General features: G+C 52.1%; 2 protein-coding genes across 4 annotated transcripts in view; one reads left to right on the forward strand and one right to left on the reverse strand.

Annotated features, from left to right (window-relative positions):
• LOC124135632 (E3 ubiquitin-protein ligase Rnf220-like) overlaps nt 1-3,871 on the forward strand; it is a 51,556-nt gene extending 47,685 nt beyond the window's left edge. For all 3 annotated transcript variants that reach the window (XM_046501055.2, XM_046501053.2, XM_046501054.2), the window contains one exon: nt 756-3,871. In XM_046501055.2, the coding sequence (XP_046357011.1) occupies nt 756-827 (72 nt within the window). In that variant the 3' untranslated portion in view covers nt 828-3,871. The remainder of the gene's footprint in view (nt 1-755) is intronic.
• Nucleotides 3,872-4,231: 360 nt separating this feature from the next.
• On the reverse strand, nt 4,232-16,728 carry LOC125377681 (basic proline-rich protein-like). Its single transcript, XM_048391592.1, has 19 exons — nt 16,704-16,728; nt 15,413-15,606; nt 14,445-14,621; nt 13,938-14,153; nt 13,473-13,664; nt 12,991-13,203; nt 11,834-12,004; nt 11,405-11,620; nt 10,940-11,131; nt 10,458-10,670; nt 9,301-9,471; nt 8,872-9,087; nt 8,407-8,598; nt 7,925-8,137; nt 6,768-6,938; nt 6,339-6,533; nt 5,874-6,065; nt 5,392-5,604; nt 4,232-4,405 (listed from the first exon to the last, which is right to left on the reverse strand). The coding sequence occupies exons 1-19, from the start codon at nt 16,726-16,728 to the stop codon at nt 4,232-4,234; spliced, it is 3,546 nt and encodes a 1,181-aa protein (XP_048247549.1).
• Nucleotides 16,729-18,427: the final 1,699 nt, after the last annotated feature.

Genomic DNA, 18,427 nt, shown 5'->3' on the forward strand with positions numbered 1-18,427 from the left:
ATCCTGTGTGCCTTTATACAAGTTTTGTAGATGATCAGGTTTACCAGGTTAACTTTCTCATTTGGCAATATGTTTTGAACAAATTAAACCACTACCCGACATGAATTTCCTCATTATATGAAAAAATGCACCATCTATATCTTAAATGCTGTATCCTCTCTAGTAGTGTTTGCTGTAGTTGTCAAATTTGAGATTCTTTGGATTTGCTGAGGTCTCAGTGCTTCATGCTGCTTAAAATGGAGATCAGGCCAACCAAAGAGCTGAAGCCTGGATTCCATAGTGTTGTATGATGATGTCATCAACATATAAGGAATGTAAATTTGTGCAGCAGTCAATGTTTCAGTTATTTCTCAATGTCTTGCAATAAGTTTGTATTGGCCAGGAGAACCAGTGGTTGATAGCACAACCCACACCATAGGAGCATGACGAGAGTCGGCCAGATCAGTGGAACCATCCAAACATTATTTATGTCTTGGGATGGTGGCGTAGCCTAGTGGTTAGAGCGGTCGCTCGTCGAATGGGTACAATGTGTGAAGCCCATTTTTGGTTTCCCCCGCTGTGATATTCCTGGAATATTGCTTAAAGTGGTGTAAACCAATACTCACTCCCTCATAAGTCTAAGGGTGTTACGACAAACATGGGATAACCATTCTACCTTCCACCCTGTTATCCCAAGAAAGATCAGGATCTGTAATTCATGTCAACAAGATCTCATATTTTAAGACAGATAATTCTGAATTTCCTTTTTCTTTCAGGGAGCGAAGAAGTTGTGTCCACAATGCAACATGATTACCTCCCCTTCTGATCTCCGAAGAATATATCTCTAGTTCCCATCCCATCCACCAGGTGTCCGTAGGCTTGTAGTCTTGTTTGCAATCAGGGACAATTTTCATTGGCTGTGGATCCTCGTTGTTTGCTGGCTTAGCCAATCAGAAATCAGTACCTGGATCTGAGGTGAAGAAGTCAGTACAAGAAATCTGTTGGTGATGAGCTGCCCTATTGGTGCAAAGTGTTATATGTGAAAATGTAAATAAATAAAGGTTTTATTGCCAAAGTAGACCGTTGTAATGTAAAAATACCATACTGTACAGATAAATTATATGATATGATGTATTGTTATAACTTTGAATTATGTAATGCATAGTCGTGGAGGACTAGTGTCATTTTGTTCCAATGTTATGATATTTGTGGATGTTTTAAAGGTTTAATCATGATCAACCAGTATTAATGTTTAAGTCATCCCAAATTCACAAGATTTTAGTTTCCTGGAATTGTCATTTATTTGCATTAAAAAGATAAATTGGTTCGTTCATTATGAAGTACATGAAAAGTCATGAATTTCAAAGTATACCTGTTTTAAACAAATATTACATCAAAATAAGAATTTGATTTTTTGTTTTCATAAATCAAGTTGATTGAGAATCAGTTAAACACAGGATGTTTCCTTCTCAAATTATGAAGTTCAAATGCTGTTTGTCAAATGTTTTGGTTAATGGTCTCCTACAAAATGGTTATTTCACATGGTGAATTGTAGTTTTGTGTTGAGAGCCTGTAGCAGCACAGTCAGAAAATCACAGTATTACAACCTGGAGACATTATTTCCATGTGTGATAGGACTATTAAGGCATAATATTTGTGGTATCATTTTCTTTTGAAAGAACCTGCATTTTATAAACAGTGCTCCAGATCCTGCTCCCTCCAAAACCCTGCTTTCATTATGGTTGTCATAAACACTGACTGTAATTTGTCTTGTTAATCCAGAAAATTGAATACCCGTAATGTTTTATGGGGTTTAAGAGTATTCAGGAAGAGATCAAGGCCACAGTGGGGCGTGAAATATAATATGTTTACAGTAGGAAGTAATATATCCCTAAAGAAATTAAACTTGGTTGCTTCATAACATGATTTTTCCATAATGCTACACGGCGAGACCCCCTTAACAGTTCGGAAACAATGCAAGCAAAATGATATTTTCCAAGCCAGAGTGTATATTGGCATTGCCCTACCCAGAATCTTTTTCCTTGCCACCTGCAGATGTACTACTGTTTCTCAGAAGTTAAAGAACACCCTATTTTCTTCATATTTCTACAGTTAACCTGTCATGCCACAACAGATTAACTAGTAATATGAAAGAATAGTGTTCTTAACTTCTTTTGAGTAATATATTTGTGATATGTACTTGTTAGATGCATATAAATTGTCCGGAGATGAGATAGGAATATTTTATGACAGACTATACTCCCATAAAACCTACAAGTAACTCGTGTGGCCCTATGCGTATTGAGATAATGTGATCACACGAAATAAAGAGCGAGATTCGCTTATGAGTCATGACATCACTTTTGAAAGGAATTATTTGGGTCATGGTTGTTTTTGTTTTTTAAATTGTTGAGACTGCACTACATTTCAAAAGTCATTGTTTATTGTGAACGTTTTGTAATAGAATGTATTTCAAGATTTACTTTCAGAAATAAACCTAGACATATTTGACCCAATTCGGTAAATCTAGGTCTGCTCTGTCAGTACATGTGAAAAGAAATACCAGCAATAGTTTTGTATTGGAGTGAGTGTTTGTTGATGAAGTCCAGTAAACATTGTCTACTTGTGTGTCATGTGAATTGCTTCAACATGGCTTAGCCTCCAGCATTTAAGAAAAAGGGAAGACTTCGGAATGATTGTAGGTGTAGATCTTTATAAGTGTGATAATCAGTCTGCATTTCATATTGATCACTTCTTTCATAATATTTAAAAAATATACTCCTGAAAAGAAGTTCCAATAGCACCCGATTTTGTCATATGACTTACTATAGTTGGGTGTTCTTTAACTTCTTTTGAGCATTATATAGTGAAAACAGTTGATATCTTGTGACAAATGCTGCCAACAGCAAGCTTGTACCAGAAATGATCTCATACCGATATTATTGCATTAGATGCAGATATTTGTTTTTTGGACTGGTGAATTTTTTCTTTTCATATTCTTCCTTATCTATGCTGCTTTATTAGGGCAGTCAAATAAGATTTAACATTTTTCATCTGTCAAGTCTTCATATGTTGTTGAAACTAAAATAAAATGCTGTCCCAAATTAACAGAAAGGATTAACTAAATATTTTTCAACTGATCAGGGCCCACTTGCACAAAGCGATCTTAGCGCTAAGATAATTGTAACTCACATACTTTAACATAGGGTTAAGATAATCGTAGCACTAAGATGGCTCTGTGCAAGTGGCCCTAGGATTGAATCCCAGGTTAACCTTGGTTTGGTGGCACCAAATGTCTTTGAGCCAAGTCAGTCCTGCCTTTCCTGCTACATTAAGGCAATGTGGCATGATATAACCAATACTGTCAGGCCCCACCACAAACCATTCAGGGAATGTGACAAGTATTTAATCATATCAGCTGAGCTCAATACGAAAACAATGTACGAGTCAGCGATAGGTTCAGGGAGCTGTTTTAGCAGTTCACCAGAAATTAATGTACATGTATAGGTTTTATGTGACCTTGGACCTTGGACCTTTCATTTAGTTGGTTCATTCAAAACTTGTCCGCTGAAGGCAGAATATATTTTACCAACAGCAGCTGTTTTACTCTGAGTGTTCTGTTGTATGAAAAAAACATTGATACTGGAGAGTTAGACAATGTGTATCTAAATTTGTGTGTAATTATATTTATGAATGGGTGACTGTTCACACACGGATTGATCTCTTCGTGTAGAACAGACTTTGGGAAACTCTACCAAGTGCTATGCTCGACGAGTTGTAGATATTGTGTGTATGATTATTGTTCTTATGAGCTGAAAAATATTCCAAAGATATTCTCCACAGCACACCACTGTGGTGAAAAAGTGTAAATAAAATGCCAGAAAATTTGAAATCATCTTTGTTCTTGTTTGTTACCAGTTTTAAAAAGTGTTAAGGACATGATTTCACTCGTTTGCCTGTTCCAGGCTTGATAATGCATAGACTGCGGACATTAGACAACATCATTCAACACTTTAAGAATCATCCTCCAAGAAAACACAATGTCTATTAATCTGAAATATTGATGTTGGATTTTTTTTCACATCAACATATTCTATAAATTTTGAAAATCTTCAAGAACCCTGCAAACCACATTGCCCACACAGATGCTTAGGTCTTGCAAACAATTACCTCTCAGAATAAATATCATAAACTTCATGACAATGCTGTGGGGTGGCACCCTTACCTCGCTGCCTTACTCTCCCACACTCACTCACTCACACACTGAAGGGGGAGGCTGGTCAGGGGCAGGTGCCTGGTTGTTAGCCGTGGGAGGCTGGTCTGGGGGAGGGGCCTGGTTGTTAGCAGTGGAAGGCCGGTCTGGGGGAGGGGCCTTGTTAGCAGTGGGAGGCTGGTCTGGGGGAGGGGCCTTGTTAGCAGTGGGAGGCTGGTCTGGGAGAGGTGTCTGGTTGTTAGCAGTGGGAGGCTGGTCTGGGGAAGGTGCCTCGTTGTAAGCAGTGGGAGGCTGGTCTTGGGGAGGTGCCTCGTTGTTAGCAGTGGGAGGCTGGTCTGGTGGAGGTGTCTGGTTGTTAGCAGTGGGAGGCTGGTCTGGGGGAGGTGCCTGGTTGTTAGCAGTGTGAGACTGGTCTGGGAGAGGTGCCTGGTTGTTAGCAGTGGGAGGCTGGTCTGGGGAAGGTGCCTCGTTGTTAGCAGTGGGAGGCTGGTCTGGCGGAGGTGTCTGGTTGTTAGCAGTGGGAGGCTGGTCTTGGGGAGGTGCCTCGTTGTTAGCAGTGGGAGGCTGGTCTGGCGGAGGTGTCTGGTTGTTAGCAGTGGGAGGCTGGTCTGGGAAGGTTCCTGGTTGTTAGCAGTGGGAGGCTGGTCTGGGGAAGGTGTCTGGTTGTTAGCAGTGGGAGGCTGGTCTGGGGGAGGTGTCTGGTTGTTAGCAGTGGGAGGCTGGTCTGGGGGAGGTGTCTGGTTGTTAGCAGTGGGAGGCTGGTCTGGGGGAGGTGTCTGGTTGTTAGGTGGAGGAGCTCGTCTGGGAGAGGTGCCTTATTAGCAGTGGGAGGCTGGTCTTGGGGAGGTGCCTGGTTGTTAGCAGTAGGAGGCTGGTCTGGTGGAGGTGTCTGGTTGTTAGCAGTGGGAGGCTGGTCTGGGGGAGGTGCCTGGTTGTTAGCAGTGTGAGACTGGTCTGGGAGAGGTGCCTGGTTGTTAGCAGTAGGAGGCTGGTCTGGGAAGGTTCCTGGTTGTTAGCAGTGGGAGGCTGGTCTGGGGGAGGTGTCTGGTTGTTAGCAGTGGGAGGCTGGTCTGGGGGAGGTGTCTGGTTGTTAGCAGTGGGAGGCTGGTCTGGGGGAGGTGTCTGGTTGTTAGCAGTGGGAGGCTGGTCTGGGGGAGGTGTCTGGTTGTTAGGTGGAGGAGCTCGTCTGGGAGAGGTGCCTTATTAGCAGTGGGAGGCTGGTCTGGGGGAGGTGCCTGGTTGTTAGCAGTGTGAGACTGGTCTGCCGAAGGTGCCTGGTTGTTAGCTGGGAGAGGTGTCTTGTTAGCAGTAGAAGGCTGGTCTGGGGGAGGTGCCTCGTTGTTAGCAGTAGGAGGCTGGTCTGGGGGAGGTGCCTGGTTGTTAGCAGTATTAGGTTGGTCTGGGTAAAGTGCCTGGTTGTTAGGTGGAGGAGCTAGTCTGGGGAAGGTGCCTTGTTGTTAGCAGTAGGAGGCTGGTCTGGCGGAGGTGCCTTGTTAGCAGTGGGAGGCTGGTCTGGCGGAGGTGCCTGGTTGTTAGCAGTAGGAGGCTGGTCTGGCGGAGGTGTCTGGTTGTTAGCAGTAGGAGGTTGGTCTGGGAGAGGTGCCTTGTTGTTAGCAGTGGGAGGCTGGTCTGGGGAAGGTGCCTGGTTGTTAGCAGTGGGAGGCTGGTCTGGGAGAGGTGCCTTGTTGTTAGCAGTGGGAGGCTGGTCTGGGGGAGGGGCCTTGTTAGCAGTGGGAGGCTGGTCTGGCGGAGGTGCCTGGTTGTTAGCAGTAGGAGGCTGGTCTGGCGGAGGTGTCTGGTTGTTAGCAGTAGGAGGTTGGTCTGGGAGAGGTGCCTTGTTGTTAGCAGTAGGAGGCTGGTCTGGCGGAGGTGTCTGGTTGTTAGCAGTAGGAGGTTGGTCTGGGAGAGGTGCCTGGTTGTTAGCAGTGGGAGGCTGGTCTGGCGGAGGTGCCTGGTTGTTAGCAGTGGGAGGCTGGTCTGGCGGAGGTGCCTGGTTGTTAGCAGTGGGAGGCTGGTCTGGGGGAGGTGTCTGGTTGTTAGCAGTGGGAGGCTGGTCTGGGGAAGGTGCCTGGTTGTTAGCAGTGGGAGGCTGGTCTGGCGGAGGTGTCTGGTTGTTAGCAGTAGGAGGCTGGTCTGGCGGAGGTGCCTTGTTGTTAGCAGTAGGAGGCTGGTCTGGCGGAGGTGCCTGGTTGTTAGCAGTGGGAGGCTGGTCTGGGAGAGGTGCCTTGTTGTTAGCAGTGGGAGGTTGGTCTGGGAGAGGTGCCTTGTTGTTAGCAGTAGGAGGCTGGTCTGGGAGAGGTGCCTTGTTGTTAGCAGTAGGAGGCTGGTCTGGCGGAGGTGCCTGGTTGTTAGCAGTGGGAGGCTGGTCTGGCGGAGGTGTCTGGTTGTTAGCAGTGGGAGGCTGGTCTGGGAGAGGTGCCTTGTTGTTAGCAGTAGGAGGCTGGTCTGGCGGAGGTGCCTGGTTGTTAGCAGTGGGAGGCTGGTCTGGCGGAGGTGTCTGGTTGTTAGCAGTGGGAGGCTGGTCTGGGGGAGGTGTCTGGTTGTTAGCAGTGGGAGGCTGATCTGTGAGAGGTGCCTGGTTGTTAGCCGTGGGAGGCTGGTCTGGGGGAGGGGCCTGGTTGTTAGCAGTGGAAGGCTGGTCTGGGGGAGGGGCCTGGTTGTTAGCAGTGGAAGGCCGGTCTGGGGGAGGGGCCTTGTTAGCAGTGGGAGGCTGGTCTGGGGGAGGGGCCTTGTTAGCAGTGGGAGGCTGGTCTGGGAGAGGTGTCTGGTTGTTAGCAGTGGGAGGCTGGTCTGGGGAAGGTGCCTCGTTGTAAGCAGTGGGAGGCTGGTCTTGGGGAGGTGCCTCGTTGTTAGCAGTGGGAGGCTGGTCTGGTGGAGGTGTCTGGTTGTTAGCAGTGGGAGGCTGGTCTGGGGGAGGTGCCTGGTTGTTAGCAGTGTGAGACTGGTCTGGGAGAGGTGCCTGGTTGTTAGCAGTGGGAGGCTGGTCTGGGGAAGGTGCCTCGTTGTTAGCAGTGGGAGGCTGGTCTGGCGGAGGTGTCTGGTTGTTAGCAGTGGGAGGCTGGTCTTGGGGAGGTGCCTCGTTGTTAGCAGTGGGAGGCTGGTCTGGCGGAGGTGTCTGGTTGTTAGCAGTGGGAGGCTGGTCTGGGAAGGTTCCTGGTTGTTAGCAGTGGGAGGCTGGTCTGGGGAAGGTGTCTGGTTGTTAGCAGTGGGAGGCTGGTCTGGGGGAGGTGTCTGGTTGTTAGCAGTGGGAGGCTGGTCTGGGGGAGGTGTCTGGTTGTTAGCAGTGGGAGGCTGGTCTGGGGGAGGTGTCTGGTTTTTAGGTGGAGGAGCTCGTCTGGGAGAGGTGCCTTATTAGCAGTGGGAGGCTGGTCTTGGGGAGGTGCCTGGTTGTTAGCAGTAGGAGGCTGGTCTGGTGGAGGTGTCTGGTTGTTAGCAGTGGGAGGCTGGTCTGGGGGAGGTGCCTGGTTGTTAGCAGTGTGAGACTGGTCTGGGAGAGGTGCCTGGTTGTTAGCAGTGGGAGGCTGGTCTGGGAAGGTTCCTGGTTGTTAGCAGTGGGAGGCTGGTCTGGGGGAGGTGTCTGGTTGTTAGCAGTGGGAGGCTGGTCTGGGGGAGGTGTCTGGTTGTTAGCAGTGGGAGGCTGGTCTGGGGGAGGTGTCTGGTTGTTAGCAGTGGGAGGCTGGTCTGGGGGAGGTGTCTGGTTGTTAGGTGGAGGAGCTCGTCTGGGAGAGGTGCCTTATTAGCAGTGGGAGGCTGGTCTGGGGGAGGTGCCTGGTTGTTAGCAGTGTGAGACTGGTCTGCCGAAGGTGCCTGGTTGTTAGCTGGGAGAGGTGTCTTGTTAGCAGTAGAAGGCTGGTCTGGGGGAGGTGCCTCGTTGTTAGCAGTAGGAGGCTGGTCTGGGGGAGGTGCCTGGTTGTTAGCAGTATTAGGTTGGTCTGGGTAAAGTGCCTGGTTGTTAGGTGGAGGAGCTAGTCTGGGGAAGGTGCCTTGTTGTTAGCAGTAGGAGGCTGGTCTGGCGGAGGTGCCTTGTTAGCAGTGGGAGGCTGGTCTGGCGGAGGTGCCTGGTTGTTAGCAGTAGGAGGCTGGTCTGGCGGAGGTGTCTGGTTGTTAGCAGTAGGAGGTTGGTCTGGGAGAGGTGCCTTGTTGTTAGCAGTGGGAGGCTGGTCTGGGGAAGGTGCCTGGTTGTTAGCAGTGGGAGGCTGGTCTGGGAGAGGTGCCTTGTTGTTAGCAGTGGGAGGCTGGTCTGGGGGAGGGGCCTTGTTAGCAGTGGGAGGCTGGTCTGGCGGAGGTGCCTGGTTGTTAGCAGTAGGAGGCTGGTCTGGCGGAGGTGTCTGGTTGTTAGCAGTAGGAGGTTGGTCTGGGAGAGGTGCCTTGTTGTTAGCAGTAGGAGGCTGGTCTGGCGGAGGTGTCTGGTTGTTAGCAGTAGGAGGTTGGTCTGGGAGAGGTGCCTGGTTGTTAGCAGTGGGAGGCTGGTCTGGCGGAGGTGCCTGGTTGTTAGCAGTGGGAGGCTGGTCTGGCGGAGGTGCCTGGTTGTTAGCAGTGGGAGGCTGGTCTGGGGGAGGTGTCTGGTTGTTAGCAGTGGGAGGCTGGTCTGGGGAAGGTGCCTGGTTGTTAGCAGTGGGAGGCTGGTCTGGCGGAGGTGTCTGGTTGTTAGCAGTAGGAGGCTGGTCTGGCGGAGGTGCCTTGTTGTTAGCAGTAGGAGGCTGGTCTGGCGGAGGTGCCTGGTTGTTAGCAGTGGGAGGCTGGTCTGGGAGAGGTGCCTTGTTGTTAGCAGTGGGAGGCTGGTCTGGGAGAGGTGCCTTGTTGTTAGCAGTAGGAGGCTGGTCTGGGAGAGGTGCCTTGTTGTTAGCAGTAGGAGGCTGGTCTGGCGGAGGTGCCTGGTTGTTAGCAGTGGGAGGCTGGTCTGGGGGAGGTGTCTGGTTGTTAGCAGTGGGAGGCTGGTCTGGGAGAGGTGCCTTGTTGTTAGCAGTAGGAGGCTGGTCTGGCGGAGGTGCCTGGTTGTTAGCAGTGGGAGGCTGGTCTGGCGGAGGTGTCTGGTTGTTAGCAGTGGGAGGCTGGTCTGGGGGAGGTGTCTGGTTGTTAGCAGTGGGAGGCTGATCTGTGAGAGGTGCCTGGTTGTTAGCCGTGGGAGGCTGGTCTGGGGGAGGGGCCTGGTTGTTAGCAGTGGAAGGCTGGTCTGGGGGAGGGGCCTGGTTGTTAGCAGTGGAAGGCCGGTCTGGGGGAGGGGCCTTGTTAGCAGTGGGAGGCTGGTCTGGGGGAGGGGCCTTGTTAGCAGTGGGAGGCTGGTCTGGGAGAGGTGTCTGGTTGTTAGCAGTGGGAGGCTGGTCTGGGGAAGGTGCCTCGTTGTAAGCAGTGGGAGGCTGGTCTTGGGGAGGTGCCTCGTTGTTAGCAGTGGGAGGCTGGTCTGGTGGAGGTGTCTGGTTGTTAGCAGTGGGAGGCTGGTCTGGGGGAGGTGCCTGGTTGTTAGCAGTGTGAGACTGGTCTGGGAGAGGTGCCTGGTTGTTAGCAGTGGGAGGCTGGTCTGGGGAAGGTGCCTCGTTGTTAGCAGTGGGAGGCTGGTCTGGCGGAGGTGTCTGGTTGTTAGCAGTGGGAGGCTGGTCTTGGGGAGGTGCCTCGTTGTTAGCAGTGGGAGGCTGGTCTGGCGGAGGTGTCTGGTTGTTAGCAGTGGGAGGCTGGTCTGGGAAGGTTCCTGGTTGTTAGCAGTGGGAGGCTGGTCTGGGGAAGGTGTCTGGTTGTTAGCAGTGGGAGGCTGGTCTGGGGGAGGTGTCTGGTTGTTAGCAGTGGGAGGCTGGTCTGGGGGAGGTGTCTGGTTGTTAGCAGTGGGAGGCTGGTCTGGGGGAGGTGTCTGGTTTTTAGGTGGAGGAGCTCGTCTGGGAGAGGTGCCTTATTAGCAGTGGGAGGCTGGTCTTGGGGAGGTGCCTGGTTGTTAGCAGTAGGAGGCTGGTCTGGTGGAGGTGTCTGGTTGTTAGCAGTGGGAGGCTGGTCTGGGGGAGGTGCCTGGTTGTTAGCAGTGTGAGACTGGTCTGGGAGAGGTGCCTGGTTGTTAGCAGTGGGAGGCTGGTCTGGGAAGGTTCCTGGTTGTTAGCAGTGGGAGGCTGGTCTGGGGGAGGTGTCTGGTTGTTAGCAGTGGGAGGCTGGTCTGGGGGAGGTGTCTGGTTGTTAGCAGTGGGAGGCTGGTCTGGGGGAGGTGTCTGGTTGTTAGCAGTGGGAGGCTGGTCTGGGGGAGGTGTCTGGTTGTTAGGTGGAGGAGCTCGTCTGGGAGAGGTGCCTTATTAGCAGTGGGAGGCTGGTCTGGGGGAGGTGCCTGGTTGTTAGCAGTGTGAGACTGGTCTGCCGAAGGTGCCTGGTTGTTAGCTGGGAGAGGTGTCTTGTTAGCAGTAGAAGGCTGGTCTGGGGGAGGTGCCTCGTTGTTAGCAGTAGGAGGCTGGTCTGGGGGAGGTGCCTGGTTGTTAGCAGTATTAGGTTGGTCTGGGTAAAGTGCCTGGTTGTTAGGTGGAGGAGCTAGTCTGGGGAAGGTGCCTTGTTGTTAGCAGTAGGAGGCTGGTCTGGCGGAGGTGCCTTGTTAGCAGTGGGAGGCTGGTCTGGCGGAGGTGCCTGGTTGTTAGCAGTAGGAGGCTGGTCTGGCGGAGGTGTCTGGTTGTTAGCAGTAGGAGGTTGGTCTGGGAGAGGTGCCTTGTTGTTAGCAGTGGGAGGCTGGTCTGGGGAAGGTGCCTGGTTGTTAGCAGTGGGAGGCTGGTCTGGGAGAGGTGCCTTGTTGTTAGCAGTGGGAGGCTGGTCTGGGGGAGGGGCCTTGTTAGCAGTGGGAGGCTGGTCTGGCGGAGGTGCCTGGTTGTTAGCAGTAGGAGGCTGGTCTGGCGGAGGTGTCTGGTTGTTAGCAGTAGGAGGTTGGTCTGGGAGAGGTGCCTTGTTGTTAGCAGTAGGAGGCTGGTCTGGCGGAGGTGTCTGGTTGTTAGCAGTAGGAGGTTGGTCTGGGAGAGGTGCCTGGTTGTTAGCAGTGGGAGGCTGGTCTGGCGGAGGTGCCTGGTTGTTAGCAGTGGGAGGCTGGTCTGGCGGAGGTGCCTGGTTGTTAGCAGTGGGAGGCTGGTCTGGGGGAGGTGTCTGGTTGTTAGCAGTGGGAGGCTGGTCTGGGGAAGGTGCCTGGTTGTTAGCAGTGGGAGGCTGGTCTGGCGGAGGTGTCTGGTTGTTAGCAGTAGGAGGCTGGTCTGGCGGAGGTGCCTTGTTGTTAGCAGTAGGAGGCTGGTCTGGCGGAGGTGCCTGGTTGTTAGCAGTGGGAGGCTGGTCTGGGAGAGGTGCCTTGTTGTTAGCAGTGGGAGGCTGGTCTGGGAGAGGTGCCTTGTTGTTAGCAGTAGGAGGCTGGTCTGGGAGAGGTGCCTTGTTGTTAGCAGTAGGAGGCTGGTCTGGCGGAGGTGCCTGGTTGTTAGCAGTGGGAGGCTGGTCTGGGGGAGGTGTCTGGTTGTTAGCAGTGGGAGGCTGGTCTGGGAGAGGTGCCTTGTTGTTAGCAGTAGGAGGCTGGTCTGGCGGAGGTGCCTGGTTGTTAGCAGTGGGAGGCTGGTCTGGCGGAGGTGTCTGGTTGTTAGCAGTGGGAGGCTGGTCTGGGGGAGGTGTCTGGTTGTTAGCAGTGGGAGGCTGATCTGTGAGAGGTGCCTGGTTGTTAGCCGTGGGAGGCTGGTCTGGGGGAGGGGCCTGGTTGTTAGCAGTGGAAGGCTGGTCTGGGGGAGGGGCCTGGTTGTTAGCAGTGGAAGGCCGGTCTGGGGGAGGGGCCTTGTTAGCAGTGGGAGGCTGGTCTGGGGGAGGGGCCTTGTTAGCAGTGGGAGGCTGGTCTGGGAGAGGTGTCTGGTTGTTAGCAGTGGGAGGCTGGTCTGGGGAAGGTGCCTCGTTGTAAGCAGTGGGAGGCTGGTCTTGGGGAGGTGCCTCGTTGTTAGCAGTGGGAGGCTGGTCTGGTGGAGGTGTCTGGTTGTTAGCAGTGGGAGGCTGGTCTGGGGGAGGTGCCTGGTTGTTAGCAGTGTGAGACTGGTCTGGGAGAGGTGCCTGGTTGTTAGCAGTGGGAGGCTGGTCTGGGGAAGGTGCCTCGTTGTTAGCAGTGGGAGGCTGGTCTGGCGGAGGTGTCTGGTTGTTAGCAGTGGGAGGCTGGTCTTGGGGAGGTGCCTCGTTGTTAGCAGTGGGAGGCTGGTCTGGCGGAGGTGTCTGGTTGTTAGCAGTGGGAGGCTGGTCTGGGAAGGTTCCTGGTTGTTAGCAGTGGGAGGCTGGTCTGGGGAAGGTGTCTGGTTGTTAGCAGTGGGAGGCTGGTCTGGGGGAGGTGTCTGGTTGTTAGCAGTGGGAGGCTGGTCTGGGGGAGGTGTCTGGTTGTTAGCAGTGGGAGGCTGGTCTGGGGGAGGTGTCTGGTTGTTAGGTGGAGGAGCTCGTCTGGGAGAGGTGCCTTATTAGCAGTGGGAGGCTGGTCTTGGGGAGGTGCCTGGTTGTTAGCAGTAGGAGGCTGGTCTGGTGGAGGTGTCTGGTTGTTAGCAGTGGGAGGCTGGTCTGGGGGAGGTGCCTGGTTGTTAGCAGTGTGAGACTGGTCTGGGAGAGGTGCCTGGTTGTTAGCAGTGGGAGGCTGGTCTGGGTAGGTTCCTGGTTGTTAGCAGTGGGAGGCTGGTCTGGGGGAGGTGTCTGGTTGTTAGCAGTGGGAGGCTGGTCTGGGGGAGGTGTCTGGTTGTTAGCAGTGGGAGGCTGGTCTGGGGGAGGTGTCTGGTTGTTAGCAGTGGGAGGCTGGTCTGGGGGAGGTGTCTGGTTGTTAGGTGGAGGAGCTCGTCTGGGAGAGGTGCCTTATTAGCAGTGGGAGGCTGGTCTGGGGGAGGTGCCTGGTTGTTAGCAGTGTGAGACTGGTCTGCCGAAGGTGCCTGGTTGTTAGCTGGGAGAGGTGTCTTGTTAGCAGTAGAAGGCTGGTCTGGGGGAGGTGCCTCGTTGTTAGCAGTAGGAGGCTGGTCTGGGGGAGGTGCCTGGTTGTTAGCAGTATTAGGCTGGTCTGGGTAAAGTGCCTGGTTGTTAGGTGGAGGAGCTAGTCTGGGGAAGGTGCCTTGTTGTTAGCAGTAGGAGGCTGGTCTGGCGGAGGTGCCTTGTTAGCAGTGGGAGGCTGGTCTGGCGGAGGTGCCTGGTTGTTAGCAGTAGGAGGCTGGTCTGGCGGAGGTGTCTGGTTGTTAGCAGTAGGAGGTTGGTCTGGGAGAGGTGCCTTGTTGTTAGCAGTGGGAGGCTGGTCTGGGGAAGGTGCCTGGTTGTTAGCAGTGGGAGGCTGGTCTGGGAGAGGTGCCTTGTTGTTAGCAGTGGGAGGCTGGTCTGGGGGAGGGGCCTTGTTAGCAGTGGGAGGCTGGTCTGGCGGAGGTGCCTGGTTGTTAGCAGTAGGAGGCTGGTCTGGCGGAGGTGTCTGGTTGTTAGCAGTAGGAGGTTGGTCTGGGAGAGGTGCCTTGTTGTTAGCAGTAGGAGGCTGGTCTGGCGGAGGTGTCTGGTTGTTAGCAGTAGGAGGTTGGTCTGGGAGAGGTGCCTGGTTGTTAGCAGTGGGAGGCTGGTCTGGCGGAGGTGCCTGGTTGTTAGCAGTGGGAGGCTGGTCTGGCGGAGGTGCCTGGTTGTTAGCAGTGGGAGGCTGGTCTGGGGGAGGTGTCTGGTTGTTAGCAGTGGGAGGCTGGTCTGGGGAAGGTGCCTGGTTGTTAGCAGTGGGAGGCTGGTCTGGCGGAGGTGTCTGGTTGTTAGCAGTAGGAGGCTGGTCTGGCGGAGGTGCCTTGTTGTTAGCAGTAGGAGGCTGGTCTGGCGGAGGTGCCTGGTTGTTAGCAGTGGGAGGCTGGTCTGGGAGAGGTGCCTTGTTGTTAGCAGTGGGAGGCTGGTCTGGGAGAGGTGCCTTGTTGTTAGCAGTAGGAGGCTGGTCTGGGAGAGGTGCCTTGTTGTTAGCAGTAGGAGGCTGGTCTGGCGGAGGTGCCTGGTTGTTAGCAGTGGGAGGCTGGTCTGGGGGAGGTGTCTGGTTGTTAGCAGTGGGAGGCTGGTCTGGGAGAGGTGCCTAGTTGTTAGCAGTAGGAGGCTGGTCTGGCGGAGGTGCCTGGTTGTTAGCAGTGGGAGGCTGGTCTGGCGGAGGTGTCTGGTTGTTAGCAGTGGGAGGCTGGTCTGGGGGAGGTGTCTGGTTGTTAGCAGTGGGAGGCTGATCTGTGAGAGGTGCCTGGTTGTTAGCAGTGGGAGGCTGGTCTGGCGGAGGTGCCTGGTTGTTAGCAGTGGGAGGCTGGTCTGGGAGAGGTGCCTTGTTGTTAGCAGTAGGAGGCTGGTCTGGCGGAGGTGCCTGGTTGTTAGCAGTAGGAGGCTGGTCTGGCGGAGGTGCCTTGTTGTTAGCAGTGGGAGGCTGGTCTGGCGGAGGTGCCTGGTTGTTAGCAGTAGGAGGCTGGTCTGGCGGAGGTGCCTTGTTGTTAGCAGTGGGAGGCTGGTCTGGCGGAGGTGCCTGGTTGTTAGCAGTGGGAGGCTGGTCTGGCGGAGGTGCCTGGTTGTTAGCAGTGGGAGGCTGGTCTGGCGGAGGTGTCTGGTTGTTAGCAGTGGGAGGCTGGTCTGGGAGAGGTGCCTTGTTGTTAGCAGTAGGAGGCTGGTCTGGCGGAGGTGCCTGGTTGTTAGCAGTAGGAGGCTGGTCTGGCGGAGGTGCCTGGTTGTTAGCAGTGGGAGGCTGGTCTGGCGGAGGTGCCTGGTTGTTAGCAGTGGGAGGCTGGTCTGGGGGAGAGGTGCCTTGTTGTTAGCAGTAGGAGGCTGGTCTGGGGAAGGTGCCTGGTTGTTAGCAGTGGAGAGGTGTCTTGTTAGCAGTGGGAGGGTGGTCTGGGGAAGGTGCCTTTCATGTTAGCTGGGAGAGGTGTCTTGTTAGCAGTAGAAGGCTGGTCTGGGGAAGGTGCCTTGTTGTTAGCAGTAGGAGGCTGGTCTGGGGAAGGTGCCTGGTTGTTAGCTGGGAGAGGTGTCTTGTTAGCAGTGGGAGGGTGGTCTGGGGAAGGTGCCTTTCATGTTAGCTGGGAGAGGTGTCTTGTTAGCAGTGGAAAGCTGGTCTGGGGAAGGTGCCTGGTTGTTAGCTGGGAGAGGTGTCTTGTTAGCAGTGGAAGGCTGGTCTGGGAGAGGTGCCTGGTTGTTAGCAGTGGGAGGCTGGTCTGGGGGAGGTGTCTGGTTGTTAGCAGTGGGAGGCTGGTCTGGGGGAGGTGTCTGGTTGTTAGCAGTGGAAGGCTGGTCTGGGAGAGGTGCCTGGTTGTTATTTTGGGAGTGTGTGGGGGAGGTGAGGTGGGGGAGAGGTGCCTGGTTGTTAGCAGTAGGAGGCTGGTCTGGCGGAGGTGCCTGGTTGTTAGCAGTAGGAGGCTGGTCTGGGAGAGGTGCCTTGTTGTTAGCAGTAGGAGGCTGGTCTGGCGGAGGTGCCTGGTTGTTAGCAGTAGGAGGCTGGTCTGGGGAAGGTGCCTGGTTGTTAGCAGTGGAGAGGTGTCTTGTTAGCAGTGGGAGGGTGGTCTGGGGAAGGTGCCTTTCATGTTAGCTGGGAGAGGTGTCTTGTTAGCAGTAGAAGGCTGGTCTGGGGAAGGTGCCTTGTTGTTAGCAGTAGGAGGCTGGTCTGGGGAAGGTGCCTGGTTGTTAGCTGGGAGAGGTGTCTTGTTAGCAGTGGGAGGGTGGTCTGGGGAAGGTGCCTTTCATGTTAGCTGGGAGAGGTGTCTTGTTAGCAGTGGAAAGCTGGTCTGGGGAAGGTGCCTGGTTGTTAGCTGGGAGAGGTGTCTTGTTAGCAGTGGAAGGCTGGTCTGGGAGAGGTGCCTGGTTGTTAGCAGTGGGAGGCTGGTCTGGGGGAGGTGTCTGGTTGTTAGCAGTGGGAGGCTGGTCTGGGGGAGGTGTCTGGTTGTTAGCAGTGGAAGGCTGGTCTGGGAGAGGTGCCTGGTTGTTATTTTGGGAGTGTGTGGGGGAGGTGAGGTGGGGGAGAGGTGCCTGGTTGTTATTATGGAAGTGTGTGTTGGGGGGGTGGGGGTGGGGGAGAGGTGCCTGGTTGATATTTTGGGAGTGTGTGTGGGAGGGGGAGGGGATGTGTGGGAGAGGTGCCTGGTTGTTATTTTGGAAGTGTGTGTTGGAGGGGGGAAGGGTGGGGGTGGGTGAGTGCTGATCTAGGGGAGGTGCCTGGTTGATAGCTCTTAGGACTCGTGTACCAAAAGGGGGTTGGCGCCCTCAAATATGAATGAAATGTTTGCCGACCCCAATCCAATGTTATGTAACGATTTTACACCGTAATGATACTGGTTATTACTGTTTACAAACCAAACTTACAACATGTTTAAAGCGTGGTTTTGGATTTTAAATATAATTACAGTGACACTGTTTCGTCTTTAGATATCAAAATTTGAAAGTCTCTGTATCTCACGTTGCCTTTTAGATATCAATATAATCTCTGTCTTCCAGATACCATGGTTTGAGTATTAACCAGAACATTGCTGATGCAATATGAAATATTAACTGCCTCATTCACTCCAGAAACAAGCACAATACACAAGCAACGACTGTGGCTTACCCCGGGCCTTGATAAAGATCCTCATTCTCAAGCATTAGTTATAACGATTTATATGAGTGAGTGAGTATGGTTTTACGCCGATTTTAGCAATATTCCAGCAATATCACGGCGGGGGACACCAGAAATGGGCTTCACACATTGTACGCATGTCGGGAATCGAACCCGGGTCTTCGGCGTGGCGAGCGAACGCTTTAACCACTAGGCTACCCGACCGCCCCCGATTTATATGAAGATCGGTTTTGAATTATTATTGATAATTGGCACGGAGTTCGTCCGTCCGGTTCTCGAAGGGGACACATTTTCTCAAAAACTAAGTCTGTGAAATGAAATTTTGCACACTGGTGTTACTGGTCATGATCTCAAATGAGTTGAGATGTCGTAAATTCAATTTTAACAAAGCTATGGCCCTTGCTCCGTGATTTTCAACTTAGCGCATACTGCGTGAAAAGGGGACAAGTTTTCTCAGAAACTACTGAAGTTACATACATGAAACTTTGCATGCTTATCTAAGAGATACTTGTCAAGACTGAGTTCGTAAATTGATCCCGTCAATAAATATTTTACAGGGTTATGGCCCTTGATCCATGTTATTTTACTTTGTGCATAGTGTGTGCAATTGGAACAAGTTTTCTCGGTCTAGTGAAGCTACATGAATCAAAGTTTGCATACTTATCTAAGAGATACTTGTCAAGACTGAGTTCGTAAATTGGTCGCGTCCATTAATTGTTTACAGAGTTACGGCCTTTGATCCATGTTATTTGTGGAAGGTTTTTTTTTCTCAGAAACAACTAAAGTGACGTAATCTAAAAAATACTTATCAAGACTGAGTTAGTATAGAGAAAGGGCCTGTTGTGTGTATTAATTTCACATTTAATCATTTTTTACTGATGACAAAAAAACAAAAACAGCCCTATCTCTTCTTAAGGCTTTACTTAAGGGCTCTTTTTATAGTATATGTTCACTACTATATGAACAAACTTCTAATGTGCCTCATGGCGGGGGATAGTGATAATGCTGTTTTCTTGTTTAATGTCCACTTAATGTATTGAAACGTTTTATGTCCACTTAATGTATTGAAACGTACATCATTAGTTTGATTAATACAGAAATAAATGATATGCAAATTCAGCCATGCAATATAGGCGTATGGTAGTGTATTCTTAACTACAATAAACTACGGTTATAACGATCTCTAAGGGACTACTAATTTTAGTTTTTTATAACCGTAGTTCGTTATATGCGTAGTTTACTGTAATTTGATTTAGGGGGGTGGGGGGTTATATGAACAGTTTGTTGGCAGTGGCGAAAAAAAGGAATGGTTTTTTTTCTCACAAATGGTTCTCTTTAAGACATGTGACAGGCGCACGTCCAGTTGTGGTACTGTATTCCAAAGCTCTGGATGGAGCACACTATAGATCCACTCCTGTCTCGAAGTGAACAAAAATGATTGGCTGACACCAGAGACCGTATAATAATTTATTATAAGGTCTCTGTTGACACGTTTTCTTTGTTTGTGTGTTGTTTAACGCCGCCCTCGGCACCATTCCTGCTATATGACCGTGATCTGTAAATAATCAAATCTGGACCCAGTAATTGACATCATGAGCATCGATCTTCGCAATTGGGATCCCATGACAATCATACACTAAGTCTGCGAGTCTGACCACCCCGTTAGTTACCTCTTTTGACAAGCATAGGTTGCTGAAATGCGACGTGCACCCATT

The sequence above is a fragment of the Haliotis rufescens genome, unplaced genomic scaffold (assembly GCF_023055435.1).
Source record: "Haliotis rufescens isolate VD_foot unplaced genomic scaffold, xgHalRufe1.0.p SCAF_92, whole genome shotgun sequence".
NCBI classification, from domain to species: Eukaryota; Metazoa; Mollusca; class Gastropoda; order Lepetellida; family Haliotidae; genus Haliotis; species Haliotis rufescens.